Source organism: Callorhinchus milii, unplaced genomic scaffold (assembly GCF_018977255.1).
Source record: "Callorhinchus milii isolate IMCB2004 unplaced genomic scaffold, IMCB_Cmil_1.0 Scaffold5, whole genome shotgun sequence".
Lineage (NCBI taxonomy): Eukaryota > Metazoa > Chordata > Chondrichthyes > Chimaeriformes > Callorhinchidae > Callorhinchus > Callorhinchus milii.
This window is the reverse complement of record NW_024704746.1, coordinates 52,904,414-52,927,081: the sequence shown is the minus strand read 5'-3', so window position 1 is coordinate 52,927,081 and position 22,668 is coordinate 52,904,414. Positions and strand designations below refer to the sequence as shown.

Sequence of the window (22,668 nt, the reverse complement as noted above, 5' to 3'; positions counted from 1 at the left end):
GTGCATGTATGGGTGGGGGGAGGGGGAGAAGTATCAAGGTTGGAGGTGGTGGTTGGGAAGGGAGCAGGCAGTTGCCTCTTGCCCATTTCCTGCATGACTCTCAACACAAATGACCTGTCAGTGATTGGGAATCTCTGCATGGCACAAGAGTACAGATCAGCAGTGAGACAAGGGGGCTTCACTGCTCCAGCAAGGGACAGTTCAATGGAAGCCTCACAATGTGTTTACCCAATCAGCCATTCAGACAGCCCCACACAAACCAGGGTAAGCATAATGGAACAGAAAATGGATAGGAAATAACAGCAGATTAAATAGGTGTTTTTCTGTTAGGGCGCAATAAAGCAGAACGATCAAAGAGGCTGGAACTCACATGCTGTTGAAAAGCTCTCTGTACGTTTCATCACCTTTGCCTTCCGACATCAAGCTGTCCAGCTTGTCAATCAGCTTCGCCTCCACCTGAGGGATACAAAGGGCGAGTGAGTGAGTGAGTGAGTTTTTTTTGTCAGCTAAGTGTGACAAACATGTCACCTTGGAGCTGAACTGGCACAAAGGTGGCATGTTTGGGAACGGAATATCGGAATCGAACCAGCCCTCTGTGGTGTCTCTAACTTGGGTCCTGAGCCAGGAGGATCCGCAGTATTCCAGGACACTACTGTTGACAGCACAGCCAACCTGGCTCATCAACAGGATTTGGAAAGGCAGACCATTCACTAGAGGCAGGGAATCCTCCCACTCAGCTCCTGTTAATCCTGAAAGCCAAAGCCCTAATGGGTAGTGTGATCATATATAGACAAGCAGCAGGAACACTTGCCAGACAGTGCTATCAATGGCAATCTATGCGGTTTTAGCTGGTTAGACTCCAGCAGTTACCCCAACACACACTCTGATGTCCCCAAGCCTTGGCTCCGGTTCTTCGTAATACTCTCAGGAATTAGGTAAGCACAAGAGAGTGCACAACAATCTATCTCTAGAATTTCCATGTGTGGGTGGGATGCATGGAATTCTCAGCTTGATTTGGATACTCTTAAGCATGGGGATGGGTTTACTCATGTGTCAGACACCCAACTGACCAAAATAAAAAATCACCAACAACCACATTTTAATGCTCATCACACACAATCAATTATACACACACCACGCACAATCCCCCATCACACTCACACAACCATACACACACATAAGTAAGTACACACATACAAAATCCAAACCAGACACAAATAAGCACACACAAAAAATTATTTCGCTCAAGTGATAACACTGCAGTGATAACACTGAATTTCATATTTTAAAAAACTGTCTCTGGGGACAGGTACACAAGGGTGTTTGCAGTTGAAGTGGTTCCGGAGTGGGGGTTTCAGACAGGCTCTCGGTAAATCCAAGGCACTGTCTGGGCAACTTGTCTGGTCAATAACAGGAGATGGAGATGTGGATGTGTGTTCTGACAGGCAGCCTCACCCCCTTCCTTGCCTCCTTCAAGGCCCGTCTCAAGACCTTCCTCTTTGATCGTGCCTTCGGTCACCCTCCTAGTACCACCCTCCGTGTCCTCCACCCCTCCTGATTCCAACTCCCTGCTCAAGTGCAAATCCCTGACTGTCCAGCGTCTTGGGACGTCCTCCCAACGTGAAAGGCACTGTATAGATGCAATTTGTTGTTATTGGTCCACATTGGATGAGCCAGTGTGCTGGATGGTGATCGTGCTTGATCTTCGAATAAGAATTAGTGCCCCTCCAGCTTGACAGCATTAATGCATGTGCTGTTCTCCTCCGGCTTCTTAACAACACTTTGTGCGGCTGGTTGCTTGATGCTCGTCAGTGGAAAATAACTGTTAAAAGCCGTGGACACAGCAAGTAGGCAGTCAGACAGGCTTCCGAGCTGGGTTCCATTAAGCCACACGCAATTCACACTTGCAGAAATAAGAACCACGTCACCGGAGTGGAAAAAGAAATGTCATTTGAAGTTACCAGCGTTTCCAAATGTATGTAAATCTTCAAACCCACTCACAGCCAGCTGGTGCTTCTGAAATTTCTTGCTCGGAAACTGAAATGGATCTCAAACCGCCTCTCCCTCCCTCTCTCCTCACTCCTCTCTCCCAAGAGAGAGGAGTGAGGAGAGAGCAATATCCCCAAACAGCCATGGAGTGAGTAACTAATTTTATTTGGGAGATTGTTAGCCAGGACATCAGGAGAGAAGCTCCCTTCACTTTTAAAATAGCGTAACCGGATTATTAATGTTCACCTGAACAGACAGACATCAGTTTAACATTTCAGCCGATGGATGACATCTCCAACAGAGTAGCACACTGCAGCCATGGGGCATCAGCCAGGTCTGTGAGTTCAAAGTCCCTATTTGGTGCTTGAACCCACAATCTACCTCCTTGAAGTTCCTCTGGATTGCACATTACACAATTCGGTCCATTAAAAGTAGCTTCCTCCAACATAAGGGGGATACTCAGAATATTTTATCAAGGAACAATGAACATGCTTGTGTTATAACCCCGTGTCTCCTTTACAATCAAAAACAATGACTGGCGGACTCAGCCCTCAACATTAAACTCAATCTGTTCCACCAGTATTCCATCAGGGATGTCTCAAAGCACTTCACACAGCAGATTGATCACCAAGGTGTGGTGGCGGGGTGGGGGGGAAGAGCGGGGGATGAGGGAGGGTTGACTGAAAGCTCAGTCACAAAGATAACTCTTAAGACGGATTTTAAAGATGGGGAGGGAGGGACTCTCAGATGGAGTTCCAGGAAGAGGGCACAGAAGATTGGGAGTCGATCTAACATGGATGTGATGCAGGCTGGTGTTCATTGGGCAGACAAATAGGCCTGGGAAGCCGGGTCCAATACGGTGGGAGCAATGTATTGTCGGAAATCTGCCCTTCAAGGTCAAGTTGGATGTCCTTAACGTCCATTTCAACAGGCAGATGAGAACTCAGTTTAATACCTTAACCAAAGGATAATAATCCTTGCATTTGATGTAGCGTCTTATCACGTCGCTGAGATGTCTCAAAACGCTTCACAGAATATTTTGTAAAGTGAATTGACTGGATTTTGTGTGGGTAAAACGTGGCAGCCAATTGCACATAGCAATATCCCACAAACTGTCATGGATTGAGTGCCAGTGTCCGCCCAACGGAGGAGGCAGACAGGTTGGCTCGGTGTTTAGAGGTCGCAGAGATAAGGAGGAGCAACCCCTAGAAAATGATAGGAATGTAAAACGCAGCATAAATTCACAGCATCACATTGTTCTGATTTGAAGTGTCGTTCTTTTCAAGGAACCTCATGAATTTCAAGGGATTTGGCTCCGGAAGAACAGACAATTCTGTTGCTCACACACATGGCACTGATTCAGCACTGAGAGTGTTGCTAAAAGCTTGGCGACTTGTTAGTAACAATAATAATAATCCTTGCATTTGATGTAGCACCTTATCACATTGTTTGAGATGTTTCAAAGTGTTTCACACAATATACTGTAAAGTGGATTGACTCTGTATTTTTTGGCAGATAATTGCGCACAGCAGTGTCCCACAAACAGTCATGGTTTTTTTTTTGAAGGGATTATTACCCCCGGAAAGCGATCCTCCAATCAACCAGCAACTGGATTCCTATTTACTAGTAGATAAACAGAAGCGTGTGGAGTAAGGAAACTTGCCAACTGGGAATCAAACTCGGGTCTTTATTGGGGGTTGGGAAGGAGATTTTTTAAATTATTAACGATAACAATAATTAACCTTACATTTATTTGATTGCGCCTTCAGCGTTGAAAAGCTTCACGGGGAATTGCTGACAAAGGGAGTGACTGTGCATTCGTAGGAAAAAGTCCCACAAACCTTGATACAGCGAGTGACCAAATTAGCTGTTGGCCAGTTCTGATTAGGTTGAGATTGGGCGAGGCTGAGCTGAGTTGGGATTGGGTGAGTCTGAGCTGAGTTTGAATTGGGCAAGGCTGAGCAAGTTTCGGATTGGGCGAGGTTGAGTTGAGATGGATTGGATGAGGGTGACCTGGGTTGGATTGGGTTGGGTTGGGATTGGGTGGGGGTTGTGATTAGATTGGTTTACCCTGAGCTGGTAATGAGCTGTCTTGGGTTGGGTGGAGTTAGGTTAGGGTATGTTGTGCTGAGCTGATTTGGTCTGGAGCCATAGAGAAACCATCTTTACAGCTGTACTGATGTTGAACCCTCAACTCTGGGTAATCCAACATTGGAGAAGTAGCAGATCAAAGTGGTGGGAATGATTTTTATTCTAGAAGGGAAATCAATTCACCTGTTTGAAATTTCCGGTGCGTCTCTGCTCCCAGTCCATCATGTCATGGAAAATTGGGATCATGACATTCCGAAGATCTGCTTGAGGTACCAGGGTCACTTCAAGAAAAGGTCCAATCAATCCAGGTATGAAATTCATTTTATGTTCTCCTGCAAACCAAGCACAGCGCAAAGAGTCAGCAACAGGTGACTTCAACTCTGACCAGTAATGAATCACCGCAACACGTGAATTCAAGGTACATGGAGGTATCATGCGGTATAGCGTAGTGGTTAGCACGCTCGCCTCGCAAGTGAGAAGACCAAGATACAATTCCTGTGTGGGCCAACTTTCCTTACTCCACACGACTCTTATCTAGCAGTCAGTAGGAACCTAGTTGTTAGTCGATTGGCAGATCGCTTTCCAGGGTAATAATCCCTCAAAAAACAAATGGGCTCAATCCGCGACTCGGTCATTGCTGTGTGCAATTGGTTGTAGTGTTTCACCAACACAATACACAGTCAATTCACTTTAAAATATATTCTGTGAAGCACTTTGAGACGTCCCAAAGATGTTATGAGGTGCAATAACAAATGCAAGGATTATTATTATTATTAATCGCAGTTTAAACCCCCCAACTTCACTGGCCTCTTACCGAGATTTTGCCACATGCTGAAGATTTCACATCCCATCATTACTCTCATGTCGCCGTACCTGAAATGCAGTTTGGAGATGTACAGTGATTCACCTATACACAAAAAATCAACCCACACATCTGGCCCCGAAATTAAACACAGTTGTTTGAATTGTATGCTGTGAAATGGCCCATACAAGTTATATTGGACAAGAAAGCTTTGGCAGTCAAAAAATTCAAGTTTAAAAATTTTTTTTAAAAATAATTTGGTCACTCAATCCACCCAAGCAACATGGTAATGTGCACTATCAAATGCAAAGACTATTATTATTATAGATTAAATCAGAGTCATACACTTGTCAGACCTTGTGGTTGCAACTCACTTTTCCAGGGCTTTTTTCCTCTTCGAAGGAGAATAGATCTCAAGCTGGAGGCAAGGCTGGTTTATAAATATGACCGCAAGGTAGAAGTATGAGTCCCACACCTGCAAGAAAGCAAAGCCTTTTATCTTCAGCGCAACTTGATACATCACAAGGTCGTTTCAGATCATCCCTCCAGAATACCCACCCAACCGTTCCACCATCACAGCATCAAGCAGAGCCCGGGCCAGGGCCTTCAACAACAACAACAGTAAATTACATTTGTAAAGCATGTTTCACTTCAGGAGGACGTCCCAAGGTACTGGATTGTCAAGAATTGTGGAGGGATTTAAAAGTGAAGATGAGAATTTTGAACTCTACCCTCTGGGAGATGGAGAGCCAGTGGAGCCGGGCGAGGATGGGGGTGATAGGATCAAGTCTGCACGGAGAAGCCACAACTTGGAGCTGGTGATGGGCCCATGGCTTCTCATTCCTTCTTCCCATTTGGCTTTCATGGTTAAGTCCCTTCATTGCTGCGTTCACACATCTGCAAACAGCATGCATGCTTTCCGATCAGTGTTATTGCATGACAGGGCTCTGAGGGTACTGGCAGAAAGAAATCTCTTCCTTTTAACCGGACAAAATTTTGCAGAGTGCAAGTTGACTGCGAGCACACTAACCTCAATCACCATGAGAGTGAGAGCACCAGCAGGAACACCCACCAAAGGCCAGGAGTTTGATCAAGTGGAAGCCCAGGGCACAGCAGGAGAATTGGAGGCTCATGAAAGCACACCATGTGTGGACCCACAGCAGGTAACCATTCATCGAAACGTAGGAACCTCAGAACAGGAGTCGGACATTCAGCCCCGAGCCTGTTCTTCTATTCTATTAGATCATGGCTGATCTGTACAATTCCATTTACCTTTGCTCCATATCCCTTGATACCTTTACCGAACAAAAATCGATCCACCTCAGTCTTCAAAATTTAAATGGATCCAGGATCCGCAGCCTTTTAGGAGAGAGAGTTCCAGATTCCCACTACTCTTTGTGTGATAAAATGCTTCCTGATTTCACTTCTAAATGGCCCAGCTCTAATTTTAAGATGATGCCCCTTGTTCTGAATTCCCCCACCAGAAGAAATAGTTTCTCTGAATCTCCCCTATAAAATCTCTTTATCATTTTAAACACCTCAATTAGATCACCCCTCAACCTTCTAAACTCAGGGGAATAGAGACCAAGTTTACGCAACTTGTCCTCTTAATTGAACCTTTTTAGCCCTGGTATAATTCTGGTGAATCTGGCTGTATCCCTTCCAATGTATCTTTCCTGGGGTGCAGCTCCCATCCAACACCCTGGAGTCTTTCAGTTACAACAAAGATCCCAATTGAGAACGGAGATGCAAATAATGACAGTCCCTAAAGCAACTGTTAAACATAGTACCTGGTAACTGAGTCTGGTTACCTAGGAGTAAGTAGGTAACCGCTTGTTAGTCGATTGGCAGATTGCTTTCTGGTGGTAATAATCCATCCAAATTTTCTTTTAAATTTGGTCACTAAATCCACAACTGTTTGTGAGACACTGCTGTGTGCAATTGGCTACCACGTTTGGCCCACAAAATACACACAATATATTCTGAGTTAGTCGAGCAGTGATTGCAGTCAGCATACCCTCCAGTTACTCTGCCCCCACGTATGTCACTCCCTCCCTCTATACGTTTTACCTTCCGAGCACAGACACAACCTGACAAAAAAAAATCCCCGACATTTCACCGAAAGGAGTCATCACCATTATGAAGAAATACATTAGAAATCGCCTCACGTGACTGACTAGTTAAACCGCATCACTGACGCACATTTGGAATGACAGGTAGTCGTCCACACAGTAATTCACTAAAGCGCCCACCTTGTAGTCAAAATTGTCGTTCAGGAAGTTTTTTCGGAGGGCATCGGAGAGATACAGGATAGTTGTGATGATGACACTGCAATGACAAGGGCAGAGCAAAGCTTCTCAGTCACTGTCATAGTTCAGATCACCATCTCTAAGCCCCCATGCTCACTCAGTTTCACTGGCTTCCCATCACCCAGAGGATTACATTTAAAAGACCTCTGCGGTCCTCTGGAATAAAGAAGGGTGAAGGGTAGGGGGAGTGGGGGTGGGAGTGTGGCCTAAGATACAGTCAAAGCGTAAGGTCTTGGGCCAGGTCTTGAAGGAGGCGAAGGGAAGGGGTGAGGTGGAGGGACTCTGGGATGGAGTTCCAAATGGGGGGGGCAGAAAGACTGAAAGCCCGACTGCCAATGGTTCAAGCCCCACATCAGGACTTGGAAATCATATCGTCCAAGATGACACTTGAATGCAGTGCTGACTGGTCATGCATTGGTCACTCACTCCATGACCATTTGTGGGACACTGCTGTTGGCTGCTGCTGCATTTCGCCCACAAAATTAACAGTCAATGGTGTGAAGCGCTTTGAGATGTCTCAACGATGTGATAAGGCACTATATCAAATGCAAAGATTACTATTGTGATTATTTTTATTATCTTACTTGTTGGTGACCAAGCGCATGATCGTCCAGTCTTTGGGAAACATCTCAGGTCGAATCAAGATCCGAAACACTGTGAAGATCTGCAGCAGAAAATCCTGAAAGACAGACACACAAACATTACTTTTACATGCGCCTTAAGCCACACTTTTGTTTCTGACTCCTGCTTCTCAAAGCTCCCAAACCGCTGTTCATTGCTTGCGATGCTGGAGAAACTATTTCCACTGGCGGGTGGATTGGTAACCCGAGGACACCAATTTAAAATAGCTGTTAAAAGAAACAGAGGGGGGGTGAGGAGAAATGTTTTCACACAGCGAGTTGTTCGGATCTAGAATGCATTGCCTGAAAGGATGGTGGAAACCGTTCGATAACAACTTTTATGTGAGAAGTAGATAATTAATTGGGGAGGACAAGTTTGCAGGGCTATGGGGAGAGAGTGGGGAAGTGGGATTAATTTGGATAGCACTTTTCAAAGATCCGGCACAGACACGATGGGTCGAATGGCCTATTTCTGTGCTGTATAATTCTATGATTCTATGATTATGCCATGTTAACAGCAACGGTTGAGCCAGAATCTATAGTAGCTTTCAAAAAGGAACTAGATAATAATAATGATCCTTGCACTTGATATAGCACCTTGTGACATCATTGAGCTGTCTCAAAGCACTTCACAGAATATATTGTAACGTGGATAGACTGTGTATTTGGTGGGCGAAACATGGCAGCCAATTGTGCACAATTGATTATTGCGTAATAATGGATTATTACCCTGGAAAGCGACCACCAATTGGCTAACAACCAGGTTCCTACTTACTGCTAGGTAAACAGAGGCATGTCGAGTAAGGAAACTTGCCGAAGGTTTCGTCCGACCAGGAATCAAACCTGGGTCCTCTCGTTTGCGAAGCGAGCGCACAATAACCACTACACTAAGGGATTCTTCCATTGTACTTAACTTTAAGTGAAATTACTGTGTATTTCTAGGGAAAAGCAACAGCCAATTTTGCTCACAGATTATTTCCCCCCCCAAACAATAATAAATCATCCTTATCATCCTTGCATTTGATATAGCGCTTTTAACGTCTTCTAGACCTCTCAAAGTGCTTCACAGAATAGACTGTAAAGTGAATTGACTGTGTATTTGTGGGCGAAATGCGGCAGCCAATTGCACACAGTAGTGTCCCACAAACAGTCGTGGATTGAAATGACCAATTTTTATTATTGTTTTTTTTTCTTGAGGGATTATTGCAATTATTACAGGGATTATTACCAGACAAATATACACAGACGAATTTTCAAGTCGTTGCCCAAAACCATTAAATCCCTTACAGTGCCTTACTGCTGCCCAGCCAAGATCATTTTTTTTGTATATATCATAAATTGGTCACTTCAATCCACCACTGTTTGTGGGACGCTGCTGTGCACAATTGGCTGCCGCATTTCGCCCACAAATATACAGTCAATTCACTTTATAGTATATTCTGTAAGTGCTTTGAGACGTCTAGAAGATGTGAAAAGCGCTATATCAAATGCAAGGATTATTATTATTATTTTATTATTTCCACAGAGCCAGGAGTTGAATGATTACAAATACGGTTCTATGTCTGAGCTAATTTCTCAGCAGCTGAATGAGTCTGAGACCTGATCAGTGTTTCAGGTGCTTTGAGGACTGGTGAATTGACGCATTAGAACTGACCCAGTTTGCCAGATCGCGGAATAGCTCAGAACTATCAGCTGTTCTTCTCTGGGGACTTTGTCATGAGGGTCAGAACTGGAATAATAGCATATTTAATAATCATCCTTGCATTTGATACAGCGCATTTCAAGTCAGCTAGGACATTACAAGATCACAAGCTTGGTCTGGATGAAGAAGACCCTTTGGCCCATCTGATATCATCCCTTCAGAACACCCACTATATGGTCCCTCCACCACAGCATGAAGCTGATTTTAAATGAGTCCCAGTATCCTGGCTTTAGCCACCCTTTCTGGTAACCTGTCCCAGTCATTGATTACCCTTTGATTAAAGAAAAACTTCCTGGTGTCCCACCATCCCACAGTCCCTCCGCCTCGCCCCCGCCCATGGCTCCTTCAAGGACAGCCTCAAGACCCTCCTCTTTGAACGCGTTTCGGTCACCCCCCTACCCGCAAACTCCCTGCCTTCCACCCCTCCTGATCCCAACCCCCAGCTCGAGTCCAAATCCCTGATTGTTCAGGGCCATGAGACGTCCTCCCAACGTGAAAGGTGCTTTACATAATAATTTGGTTACTCAATACACGACTGTTTGTGAGACACTGCTGTGCACAATTGGCTGCCGCATTTCGCTCACAAAATATACAGTCAATTCACTTTACAGTATATTCTGTGAAGAGCTTTGAAACGTCTAGAAAAGGTGATAAGGTACTGTATCAAATGCAAGGATTGTTATATTATTATATTACAACTGTAATTTGTTGTTGGTGGTGGTGCTTTCTGTCCTGAAATTGCCCTTTACAACTCTAAACCTATGTACTCTTGTTCTAAAAGAATTCAAGTGACTACAAAGCTCCATGGGAGTTTCTTCCAGTAAGCTTAGGCGTAACTGATCATTCCATCTCAAAGAGATTCACAAGAATTACAGTAAAATGCAGCGACTGTGTGTTTTGCATGTGAATAAGGCAAGGTTTATTATTATTACTATCATATTATAAGATTGGGTCCATTATGGGTTTCAAGAGGGAAATAGACAGGTAAATGAAGGACAGACTGTTGATAGGATATGGGGATAAGACATGCCAGTGAGATTGAACAAACTGTCTGCTCTGAGAGCCAGTGCGCACTCTATGTTTTGAATAGCCTCCTTCTGTGCTATAATAATAATCCTTGCATTTGACATAGCGCCTTATCACATCACTGGGATGTCTCAAACTGCTTCACAGAATATATTGTCAAGTGGATTTACTGTCTATTATGTGCGCAAAATGCGGCAGCGAATTGCGCACAGCAGTGTCCCACAAACAGTCGGGGATCGACTGATCAAATTTATTTTTCTTTGGAGGGATTATTACCCTTGGAATGCGATCCGCCAATCAACTAACAACTGGGTTCCTACTTACTGCTAGGTGAACAATGGTGTGTGGAATAAGGCAATTTGCCTAATGTTTCTTCGTGCCTGGGAATCACAATCACTTGTGAGAGTGTAAATTTCCATGATTCTAAGACTATACGTCAGAATTTTCCAGAATTTCATTGCTCCCTTAAAGTTGAAGGCAAAATGTTCTTACAGAACACAATAAGGTGGAATTTGAGCTCTGAAACTGACATGTTTAAAGAATAAAAATAAACCAGGGCAGTTTAGCTGAAACAAGTACTTTTGTCTTGGAAGAAGGACTGAACAGCAGCTGGCTTCTCAAACCACAGTTACCATCTCCCTGGTGTGTCTGATGATAGGGGGACTGGGCTATTATTAGCTGTATAATTAGATGAGTGCTAAATATACTTCTCCTGCCTCCCTCACAAGATTGGCCTTACGCGAGTGTCTTTTACTCAGTGCACACTCACACCGGAAGCTAGTATCCTGCACTGAGTGTAGTGTTCGACATCAACAACCCTGAAGATCTGGTGGTGACAATGAAAGCACTAAAGGAATCCTCCTTTATCTAAGCCTGGCTCCTCAGTTTAGTGTCATCTGCCTGACCCAGTGAACAGAGTGCAACACTCAAGAGACATACACTGCAGAGTACACAAGATAGATACATTGTGATAGGACAGCATTTGACGGTGATGGTGTATGTGTGTGTGTGCCTACATTTGAGGGTGTGTGTGTTTGTGTGTGTACATTTGAGGGAGTATGTGTATAAATACACATTTCTTTGCTGCACAAACCGTCAAATGTGTGTACCTCCATGGGTACACATTTGATGGGTACACATTTGACTTTGTGTATATGTGGATACAAGTGTGTGTGTGTGTTTACCTTTGAGGATGCTTTTGTTTCTTTGAATTTGTGCATGTGTATGTGCATGAGTGTGCATATGATGATCCTGTCTGTTAAAACCTTACCAACAGCTGAAGTACCTTGAACCTGATGACATGCCAGGAATTAATATTCTGTTTGATTCTGCATTATTCCCCAATCCCGGCAGCGTAGGCGAAAGGGCTGTGAGCGGGCTCTTTCAAACACTTGCTCATCTCTCTCTGGAGTGCTGCATGAAATAAAAGATTGGCACAACAACTCTGACTCACCCGGAGATCCTCTTTGTTGGTAAAGCTCTCCAGAAGCTGTTGATAATGATTGTCGGTCATCTGCCTCAACAGAGCAAGGAGACAGGCCACAAACTCCCCCTGTCACAAACCAAGGCAACACAACACAAGCAAATTATTTGCCTGCACGTACACAAAGGGTCTCAGCAACTGATGTCTGACTGCAGTGAAACTCACTATGCTTTCAAAAAAAATAAAAATCATTCCTTGTTGAAATAGCACAGCATTGCAGGGTAACAAGTCAGGGACTAACAGACCCACTTTGGGGTCTTTGAGCTCGCAGTCTCGATTGATGCTTCAATGAGTGCTAGGGTACCATCCTTCAGATGAAATGTTAAACATTTGCGCCTATTCAGGTGGATGTTAAAGATTCTATGGATATTGGAAAAGAGAAGGGAGTTTCCCTCTCTCAGTGTTCTGGACAACGATCTCACAGATAAAATGGTTCACTAACTTCATTTTTTGGGGTCAGGCGGGTGTCTGACACATGCAGAATCCAATCATACATGCTTAAGAGTATCCAAACCAAACTGAGAATTCCATGCATCCCAACTATAAATGGAAATCCCAGAGATAGATTGTTGGAATGGAATGTGTACTCTCCCTTACGTAGTTCTGGAAAGTATTAGGCACAGGTTGGCAGGAGCCAAGGGGACCTCAGTGCATTGGGGTAACTGCTGGAGTCTAACCAACCAACCAACCTCAAACCTTGCAATTGATAGCAAGTCTGGCAATCTTTCCTGCTGCTTGTCTTGCTAGGACCATCCTTCCCATTAGGGCTTTGGCTTGCAGGATTAACAGGAGCTGAGTGGGAGGGGTCCTTGCCCCCAGTGACTGGTCCCATAATGAAAGGCGCTGTTTCGATTGTATCGAATTATGACTATTGCCATTAATATCATTCAAAATGCCAGTGACTAACAACTCAACAGTTTTGTCTGATCTGATCTACTTCCCGAGCAAAGGTTAAAGGGAACTCTGATGAAGGAATGCTGTTGAGAAGGACCACAAATTACACCCCAGAGAGCGCATACTGTGCTGTGCGATTAAGTTAATTCCGGCAAAACTGTAACCTCCTGATTCTCACAAGAGGTATTGGCTGAGCCGGGTTAGACCCACCCGGAGTGCTTTGCCAGTTCTGACACCTCCGCACTCACTGTGACATCCTGAAACTGCAGGCGGACTGCGGTCGCCGAGGGCTGGGGGCGATTGCTGATCTCCAACACAGTTCTGAGCAGCACGACCAGCAAGCTGTTCACCAGCACATCCATCTCCTCGGAAACAGACGCCTCCTGCACGGCAACAACAAAATCTCGCTTTTTTTTTTGATCAGCTATTGTTTGACACATGCAGAAACCCATCCCCCTGCTAAAGAGTATCCAAACCAAACTAAGAATTCCATGCTCCCACCTACACATGGAAATGCCAGAGATAGATTATTTGGAATGGAATGTGCACTCTCTCACTAGAGGAGCACATCATGCTTACCTAATTCTGAAAAGTATTAGACGCAGGTTGGCAAGAGTCAAGATCCGGGGACCCAGAGTGTGCGTTGGGGTAACTCCTGGAGTCTAAACAGCTAAAACTACAAAATTCTCCATTTAGCACCCTTCACGGGGTATCGTCCTGGAGAGCTTAACAGTAGCGGAGCTGGTGGAGTCAAAGAGTCAGCATGTCAAAGAGAAAGGTCTTCAGGATTGACCTGGTGACGGGGAAGGAGTGGGCAAGGCGGAGGGATTGAGGGAGAAAGTTGCAGAATTTCAGGGTGCAGTGGCTGAAAGATGGTGGAGCAGAGGGGATGAGGGATGAGCAGGAGGGCAGAGACAGCTGAGCGGAGACAGGGGGTAATGGAGTGGGGAGAAAATAGTCAGATAGGTAGAACATGTGCCAGGGTGTGAAGGGATTTGTAGACAAGTGTGAGGATCTTGAAGTTAGGAGACAGAAAGCAGAGAATGGTAGTAAACGATTGCTTTTCTGACTGGAGGGAGGTGTGGTATTTGGACCATGTTCTTTCTGATCTATATTAATAATCTGGACCTGGATATAGGGAGCGCAATTTCCAAATTTGCAGACGATACTAAACTAGGAAAAGTAGTCAATGGTGAGGAAGATAGCACCAGACTCCAAGAGGACTTGGACAGATTGGTAAAACGGGCAGAAAGCTGGCAGATGAGGTTTAATGTGGAGAAATGTGAAGTGTTGCATTTTGGTAAGAAGAATGAGGAGAGGCAGTATAAGCTGATGGTACAATCTTAAAGGGGGCAAATGAACAGAGGGATCCACATAAGCAAATCTCTGAAGGTGGCAGGACAGGTAGATAAAGTAGTTAAAAAAGCATACGGGATACTAGGTTTTATAAATAGGGGCATAGAATTCAAAAGTCAGGAGGTTATGTTGAATATTTATAAAATGTTGGTTAGGCCTCAGTTGGGAGTACTGCGTTCAGTTCTGGACACTGCACTTTAGGAAAGATGTTAGGGCATTGGAGAGGGTGCAAAGGAGGTTTACCAGGATGGTACCAGGAATGAAGTACCTTAATTACGAGGAGAGGTTAGCGAAACTAGGATTATTCTCCCTCGAGCAGAGAAGATTAAGAGGGAATTTAATAGAGGTTTTCAAGATCATGAGAGGATTTGATAGGTTGAACCGGGAAAGACTGTTTCCACTGTCATGTGGGTCAGTAACCCGAGGACACTGATTTAAGATAGTTGTTAAAAGAAACCGAGGGGAGGTTAGGAATTTTTTTTCACTCAGCGAGTTGTTTGGATCTGGAATGCATTATCTAAAAGTGTAATGGAAGCCGATTCAATAACAACTTTTAAGAGAGAAATAGATGTGTATTCGGGGAGGACAGGATTGCAGGGCTATGGTGAGAAAGCGGGTCCGTGGGATTGAGTTGGATTGCTCTTTTTGGAGCCGGCGCAGACATGATAGGCCGAATGGCCTCTTTCTGTGCTGTATGATTCTATGATTCTAAGTCAATCCATTCTGTAATAGGAAGCCAATAGAGCCCGGTGATGACTGGTGTGATGGGGTACAGAGTTTAGTGTGGGTGAGTATACAGGCAACGGAGTTTTGAATTAGTTGGATAGTTTTGAACAACTATTCACATTCCTCGTCAGATACCAGCGAAAAGAAAAGTGAGAGACAGCACAGGAACACAGCCTGGCACTTTGGCCTGTGAGTCAAAAGGTTGTGGGTTCAAGCCCCACATCAGGACTTTGAAATCACGGTCGAGATCGACACTCCAATACATCTCTAGGGGGAGCGCTGCATTGTCTGAGGTGCCATCCTTTAGGATGAGATGTCAAACCAAAGTCTTGTTTGCTCGAAAAGAGGAAGACAGCATTGTCAGCAAATTAGCTAACGGATATGCCTACAAATTAAACAGTCACTACAGTGCCATAGTGTAGTGGTTAGCATGCTTGCATCGCAAATGAAAGGACCCAGGTTTGATTCCCTTAAGCAAGTTTTCTTACACCAGACACCTCTGTTTATCCAGCAGCAAGTAGGAACCCAGTTGTTAGTTGATTGGTGGATCACTTTCCAGGGTAATAATCCCTCTAAAAAAAATGTGGTCACTCAATCCACAACTGTTTGTGGGACATTGCTGTGCACAATTGGTTGCCGGTTTCACCCACAAAATACAGTCAATTTATGTTACAATATATTGTGTAAAGCGCTTTGAAACGCCTCAATGATGTGATAAGGCGCTATATCAAATGCAAAGATTATTATTAATCCAAAATACAGTCACTGCTTGATAGCAATTCCCGTTGAAGCCCTGTGAGATGTTTTGGCATGATGTATCAAATTCGAGAATTATGGTTATGTACGCCAGCCCCCCACCACCAAAATAAACCCACATTAAAGAATATTGGTCAGGTTATTCAGCAAACTAAAAGGGATACTGGTGCAGCGTTCACCTAATTCCAGCCCATGAACTCACAATGTGGCTGTTCTATTTACAGCGACTGCAGCAAACCCAGACTCGCCGCTTGTTCTAATTTCTGAAGAGTACAGGATGTGGCCCGCTTTCTGTTGAGAGATATACAACTGCTTCACGTGTCATTCTCTGGAATACCACAGCTTCAAGTAAACAAGTGGTCAAGCATATTGCCCGCATCTCTACTGCCTCTCCACCCTGGGCTGCCAAGACCCTCATTCATGCATTTGTCACATCCAGGTTTGACTATGTAAACAACCTGCTTGCCGGATTTCCCAACTCTACCCTCTGCAAGCTGCAGGTTATTCAGAATTCTGCAGCTTGTGTCCTCTCCTGCACCAGACTCTGTGAACCAATCACCCTGCTCCTCGCCCGGCTCCACTGGCTCTCCATCAACCAGAGTTCAAAATTCTCATCCTCACTTTTAAAGCTCTCTACAGACATGCTCCACCCTACCTCTGTGACCTCTTAACACCAATAGTGACCTGTCCTCTCCCTCCGTTCAGTGGCCACTGCCCTGCTCCATGTCCCCCACCCTGTCCATTCCACCATTGGCGGGCGGCCTTCAGCTTTTCTTCCACCACTACCTGGAATTGCTTTTCTTCCCCCACCACAAATCCCTTGGTCTCGCCCCATCCTTCACCTCCTTCGAGGTCTGTCTCAAGACCTTCATCTTTTACTGTGCCTTCGGCCACATTCCCACCCCCACTCCTCCTACCCTCCAACCTTCCTGATCCCAATCACCAGCTCGGGTTCAAACCCTTAACTGACCAGCACCTTGGGATGTTGTCCTGATGTGAAACACGATATATAAATGTAATTTGTTGTTGAGTGTTTAAAGGGCCAACCATCCTTTCTGTTTGAAATCCACCCATGCGTGGACGCGTCCAAATATCTGCTGTACTTTTGACAGGCAAAGATTTTCTAATCAGTTGTGCCAGACTCATTGACACACACACATGGGCACCCGCACAACCACCCCCACACACACACGCAGCACACACACGCATCCACGTGTACAAACACCCCACATAAGCGTACATTCACACAAACACAATACAGCAGCTGGGGGGGCTTCCATCTCACTGCCCCCACAGGGAATGGTTGAATAACAAGTGTTTCACAAGATATGCTGTAAAGTGTAGTGACTGGGTGTTTTGTGGGTAAAAATGCGGCAGTCAGTTGCACACAGAAATGTCATTCGAGTGTCAGTTTAGACTACGTAATTCCAAGTCCTATCGCAGGACTTGAAAGACATCAACAACAACAACAAAATTACATTTGTAAAGCGCCTTTCATGTCAAGAGGCCGTCCCAAGGTGCTGAACAGTCAGGGATCAGGTCCTGAGCGTGGGGGGGTGGGGGGGGCAGGGTTGGGATGAAATGAGGGAGGCCAGAGAGGTAGGAGGGTGGCTGAAGACACCGTTGAAAAGGAGGGTCTTGAGTCGTGCCTTAAAGGAGGGAAGAGAGGGAGCAAGGTGAAGGGATTGTGGGACGGAGTTCCAAAGTGTGGGGACAGAGACGCTGAAAGCCTGGCTACTGAATTTAGGGGTTTGGACGGGAGACATGGAGTAGGCCGGAGCCTGCTGAACAGAGAGAGCGGACAGGTTGGTAACGGATCCACTGCCAGAGAGGTAGGAGGGGGCAAGGCCGTGAAGGGTCTTGAAAGTGAGGACGAGAATTTTGAATTAGATCCTCTGAGGGATGGGGAGCCAGTGGAGCTGGGCGCAGGTAGGGTGATGGGGTCACAGAGCCTTGAGGTGACGGTATGAGGGTTGTATGAGGGTTTTGGCAGCCAGTATGAGGGTGAGGCAGTGGCAGAATTGGGCAACATTGTGGAGGTGGGGAAGGCAGAGCGGATCATAGCACGGATATCAGGTAGAAAGGACAGTTGAGGGTCAAACAAGACTCCAACGTTCCTGACTGGCTTGGTGAGGTGAAGTGTTCATCTGTGGATGCTGATGCTGCCAGTGCCTGAGGTGTGATGGCACTGGCGAGATCCAATCAAGAGAGCCTCGGTCTTGCTGACATTCAGCTGTAGAAAGTACAACTGTACAACCTTCTGACTCAGAGGCAAGAATCCTACCAACTGAGCAAGGTAGATTTAAAGACTGGTAGAGAGGGAGGGAGCAAGATGTTGAGAGAATTGCAAAGGGACACAGTTGCCAATGATGGAGAGCACGGATGGGTGTGTGGATAGGCAGCAAAGACGAGCGGGAAGAGATAAATGGCCTCCCCTGGTTCAAGTTGGATCGGGTGAGCCATCACGCCATATGTGTGACAATACTCACAGTGCCGTCTTTCTTTATGAGGCAGAAGATATTGCTGAGGACGCGGGCACACACGATCAGGTCCTTCTGCTCTTGTAGGTGCATGTGAAGGTGGTGCAGAACCACGGGCAGGAGGATACAGCGCGATTCTGGAAGAGGGACACAACACGTCAATTACAGTGACGGACAGGAGCCCGTGACAGAGGAGTGAGCGCAACTTTGCCATCCTTCAGATGATATGCAAAACCAAGGTCCAATCTGCCTGTTCTGGTCGACGTTAAAGATCCCATTGCACTATTCGAAAAGAAAGAGAATTTCTCTATCCCGGTGTCCTGGCCAACAATCTCCCCAAAATAAAATTTGATCACTCACTCTATTGCTGTTTGTAGGACACTGCTGTGCACCATTTGACAAACAGTGCTTCTCATCCCAGGAGCACTGTCTCATAGTGCTTCGTGGGATTTTATTGCAATGCAGAGTGACAGTGAAAGGTACTAGACAGATGGAAGTTGTATTGTGTTGTATCCTTCCACCTCGCCCCCTCCTTCCCCTCTTTCAGATTGCATCTGAAGACCTTCTTCTTCGACCATACTTAGGGTCACCAACTCCCTCCCCCAAATCGGCGTCACGCTCCTCCACTGTGAAGCGCTCTGTTTAGGGAGCTATATAAATGCAAGTTGTTGCTGTATTTTGTGTCTTTGTGGGTGAAATGCGACAATCAATTTGCGCAAAGCAATATCCCCACAGTGTAGCAGAACCCCAATCCCTGGAACTCCTTCCCGGAGTCTTCCTCATTCCCACCTACAAAACCTGCTTCAAGACCTATCTCATTCACTACACTTTTGGCAGTCATCCTGCCTCACTCCTGTCCACTAGAGAACTATCTGTGCGTTGCAAAACTTGTAGTGACTTTACCTCAACAGAAGTCAAGGATGATCAATTTTACTGCGCTCGGTTTTACGATTTTTAACTTAGTACTTCGAGACCTCTCCAACCTGCTCATTCCTCTAGCCATCCCCTGTGCTAAGCCGGTTCTGGACCAATGCGTGTTCCTCAAAACCTCCTCTCCATCATCTGCCACTGTGCTTTCTGCCCCAAAATCTTTGCAAATCTCTGCCTCAATCTCACTGTGTTGATCCCTCTTTGCTTGTCTTCAGATCACATCTGCAGACTTTCCTCTTTGATCACGCTTACGTTCACCTCCCCCTTCTCCCTGGCTCAGCATCAGGCTCCGCCACTGTTGAGCTCCGAGACACTGCCCCACATGGAGGGTGCAACATAAATGCAAATAGTTGTTGTTGTGATAAATAGCTGTTAGAAACCTGTATTCTGGAGCACGTGTCTCTAAACAACAACAAATTACATTTATATAGCACCTTTCACAACATTGCCAGACTCCGCCACTGCCCCACCCCTCAGGCTACTGAAACCCTCACCCACGCATTCAACAACAACAACAAAATTACCCTACATTCGTCACATCAAGGCTCAATTATGGAAACTCCCTCCTCATCGGCCTTCCCAACTATTCCCTTCACAAGCTGCAGATCATCCAAAACTCTGCAGCTTGTGTACTCTCGCGCACCAGGCTCCGCGACCCTATTACTCCCACCCTCGCCTGACTCCACTGGCTCCCCATCCCCAGAGGATCGAATTCAAGATCCTCGTCCTCACTTTCAAGACCATCCATGGCCTTGCCCCCTCCTACCTCTCTGACCTGCTGATTCCCTACCAACCTGCCCGCTACCTCCATTCAGAGGGCTCCGGTCTCCTCCATGTCTCCCACCCGATCCGCCCTACCATCAGTGGCCGGGCTTTCTGACTCTCTGCCCCCACACTCTGGAACTCCATCCCATGGTCCCTTCGCCTCGCTTCCTCCCTTGCCTCCTTCAAGGCCGGTCTCAAGACCCTCCTCTTCAATTATGCTTCAGTCGCCCTCCCACCTCTCTGCCTTCCCTCACCTCTACCCCACCCCTCTCCCATGCTCGGGTCCTGACCCCAGACTGTCCAGCGCCTTGGGACGTTCTCCTGATGTGAAAGGCACTCTATAAATGTCATTTTGTTGTTGTTGTTCACATCCCAAGATGCTGGAGAGTGAGGCGTCTGCACCCAAGTTGTGAGTTAGGATCAGAGAGGGGTGGAGAGCAAGGTGGGGGGGTGGAGCAGGAAAATGACCGAAAGCACAATTGGAAAGGAAAATCTTGAGACAGACATTGAAGGAGGCAAAGGAGATGGAGGAGCTCCGGGATCTAGAGGGTTCCACAGGGTGGGTGCAGATAGGCTGCAGGCCCGAATGCAAAGGGTATGAAGCAGACAGTTTTAATAGGTAGCACAAGGAGGGAGGTGCAAGTCTAAACTGCCTCCTGGGAACCCCACATTCACATGCTTGGCCAAAGAGTTTGGCAGTTGAGGGAAAATGGAATGCAATGAATACAACAAAACAAATTGTATTTATATATCACACTTCATGCAGGATAGTCTCAGAGCGCTTGACAGTGGCAGAATACGACAGAAATCGAGCCAGGGGGAGGAAGGTGTGCATAAACTGGGCCGAAGAAGAAGGTCTTCCAGCATGATCTGAAAATAGGGATGGAGGGAGCAAGGCAGAGCGATTGAGGGAGAGTGTTCCAAATTTTCAGGGCATAGTGACTGAAATTACGTTCGCCGATGGTGGAACAGATGGCACAAGGGACAAGCAGGAGGCCGAACCCAGTCGAGTGGAGGTGACAGGCAGTTTACTGGAGAGTAAGCAGGTCAGAGAGGTAGGGAGGGCATGAAGGGATTTGTAGACGAGTGTGAGGATCTTGAAATCGATCTAATCAGTGATAGGGAGCCACTGAAAACTGGCAAGAATTGGTGTGATGGGGGTACAGAATTTAGTGCAGATGAGAACACAGGCGTCGGAATCCTGGATTAACTGGATTTTGTGGATTATGGAGCTGGGGAGACCGGCGAAGAGGGCATTGGAATAGACGAGGCAGGAGTTGCATTTGGTGTAAGGTATGGTCGGATGCAAAGGTGAGAATACAAAGGCTCTAATAATAATAAATGTCTGTGTCTTACCAGGGCTGGCGAAAAGCTGGCTCTCCACTGTTTTAGCGATGCACTGGAGTTTGACAGCCTCCAGGGAGTACTCCATGTGTGTGATGGCTGGCATACTGTGCAGGGTATCTCTCACCAGCGTCGCCACGTCTCGTACGTCCATCAGCCTCAGCAGCTCTGAGTACACGGCCGGGAAAGAGCTCAGGAACACAGCCTGGTTGGGGGGACACAGCCAGTCAAACCCAGCAGCGCCTGACAAACAGTGCCTGCCAACGCACACCCCCCCCACCACCACCACCCGCCCCACCTCCCAATAAAATCAGTGGAGTCCCGGAGTCCGGAGTGTAGTGGTTATTGGATGCCATAAATTCTTAAGCTACACGCCTCTGTTTACCAAGCAAGTAAGAACCTGGTTGTTAATTGATTGGCGAATCACTTCCTGGGGTAATAATCCCTGAAAAAAAATTGCTGAGTGAAAATTGGCCACCGTGCTCACCGACATAACGAGTTTACAGCAAAAATGCTTTGAGACCTCCTACCAACATGAAAGGCACCATATCAAATACAAGGATTTTTAATATTAATAATAATAATCCTTGCATATGACATAGCCCCTTATCACATCATCAAGATGTCTCAAAGCACATCTTAGCTCTTTGCAATCTGCACTTAATACCTTCCGGAATTAGGTAAACAGGATGCGTCCCTCCAGGGAGAGAGTGTACATACCATTCCAACAATCTATCACGGGAATTTCCATGTGCAGGTGCATGGAATTCTCAGTTCAGTTTGGTGATAGGTTTCTACATTTGTCATTTTTGGCTGACCAACAAAAAATCACGATCTGATCAATTATTGAAAAACACTGACCTGAGTCTGAGTCACGACAGAAGACCCTTTACTCTCCATGGACAGAAAGAACTGCACCGACTGAAATAATTCAGAAATACTCCTTCGAAACTCCTCCTCGTTCTGCCCACCGGTTGCCAGTGTGTAGAGACTCCGGGAGTGAACGATGTATTTGAATATGTATTCCTGTGCCTGGGGGGAGGGGGAGAAGGAGGGGGGAATAGAGAATTAGATGGCATTCAGTGCTGAATTCCACAACCAATTGGATTACAAATATTCAATCCAAGCCTTCCAGCGACATTACAAAGGCACAGCAGATAGCGTGTAAAGGGAATGACGCTTTTTTGCACTGATATGTAATGTTCAGAGCAGAAATATGGCCAAAATAAAGCTTTTGGGAATAATCCTTTGACATCCAGTCCTGGACGAGAGACAACTTTCTTCAGCTCAACGTGCGCAAAACTGAGGCCTTGCTGATTGGCTCACGTCAGCGCCTCCGCACCTCAGGCGCCGACAGCATCAGCATCCAAGGCTGCACTCTCCACCTCTCAAAGC

At 46.0% G+C, this 22,668-nt stretch overlaps 1 protein-coding gene across 1 annotated transcript in view; it reads right to left on the bottom strand.

Moving 5' to 3' along the window:
- Positions 1–22,668, bottom strand: part of LOC103186247 (dedicator of cytokinesis protein 4) — a 224,151-nt gene that overhangs the window by 55,412 nt on the left and 146,071 nt on the right. Inside the window, exons 22-32 of the mRNA XM_042335438.1 lie at positions 22,135–22,305; positions 21,286–21,478; positions 18,244–18,371; positions 13,165–13,299; positions 11,993–12,091; positions 7,776–7,870; positions 7,135–7,210; positions 5,257–5,357; positions 4,895–4,953; positions 4,264–4,412; positions 371–456 (exon numbers count right to left, since the gene is read on the bottom strand). Coding sequence (XP_042191372.1) covers positions 371–456; positions 4,264–4,412; positions 4,895–4,953; positions 5,257–5,357; positions 7,135–7,210; positions 7,776–7,870; positions 11,993–12,091; positions 13,165–13,299; positions 18,244–18,371; positions 21,286–21,478; positions 22,135–22,305 — 1,292 coding nt within the window. The remainder of the gene's footprint in view (positions 1–370; positions 457–4,263; positions 4,413–4,894; positions 4,954–5,256; positions 5,358–7,134; positions 7,211–7,775; positions 7,871–11,992; positions 12,092–13,164; positions 13,300–18,243; positions 18,372–21,285; positions 21,479–22,134; positions 22,306–22,668) is intronic.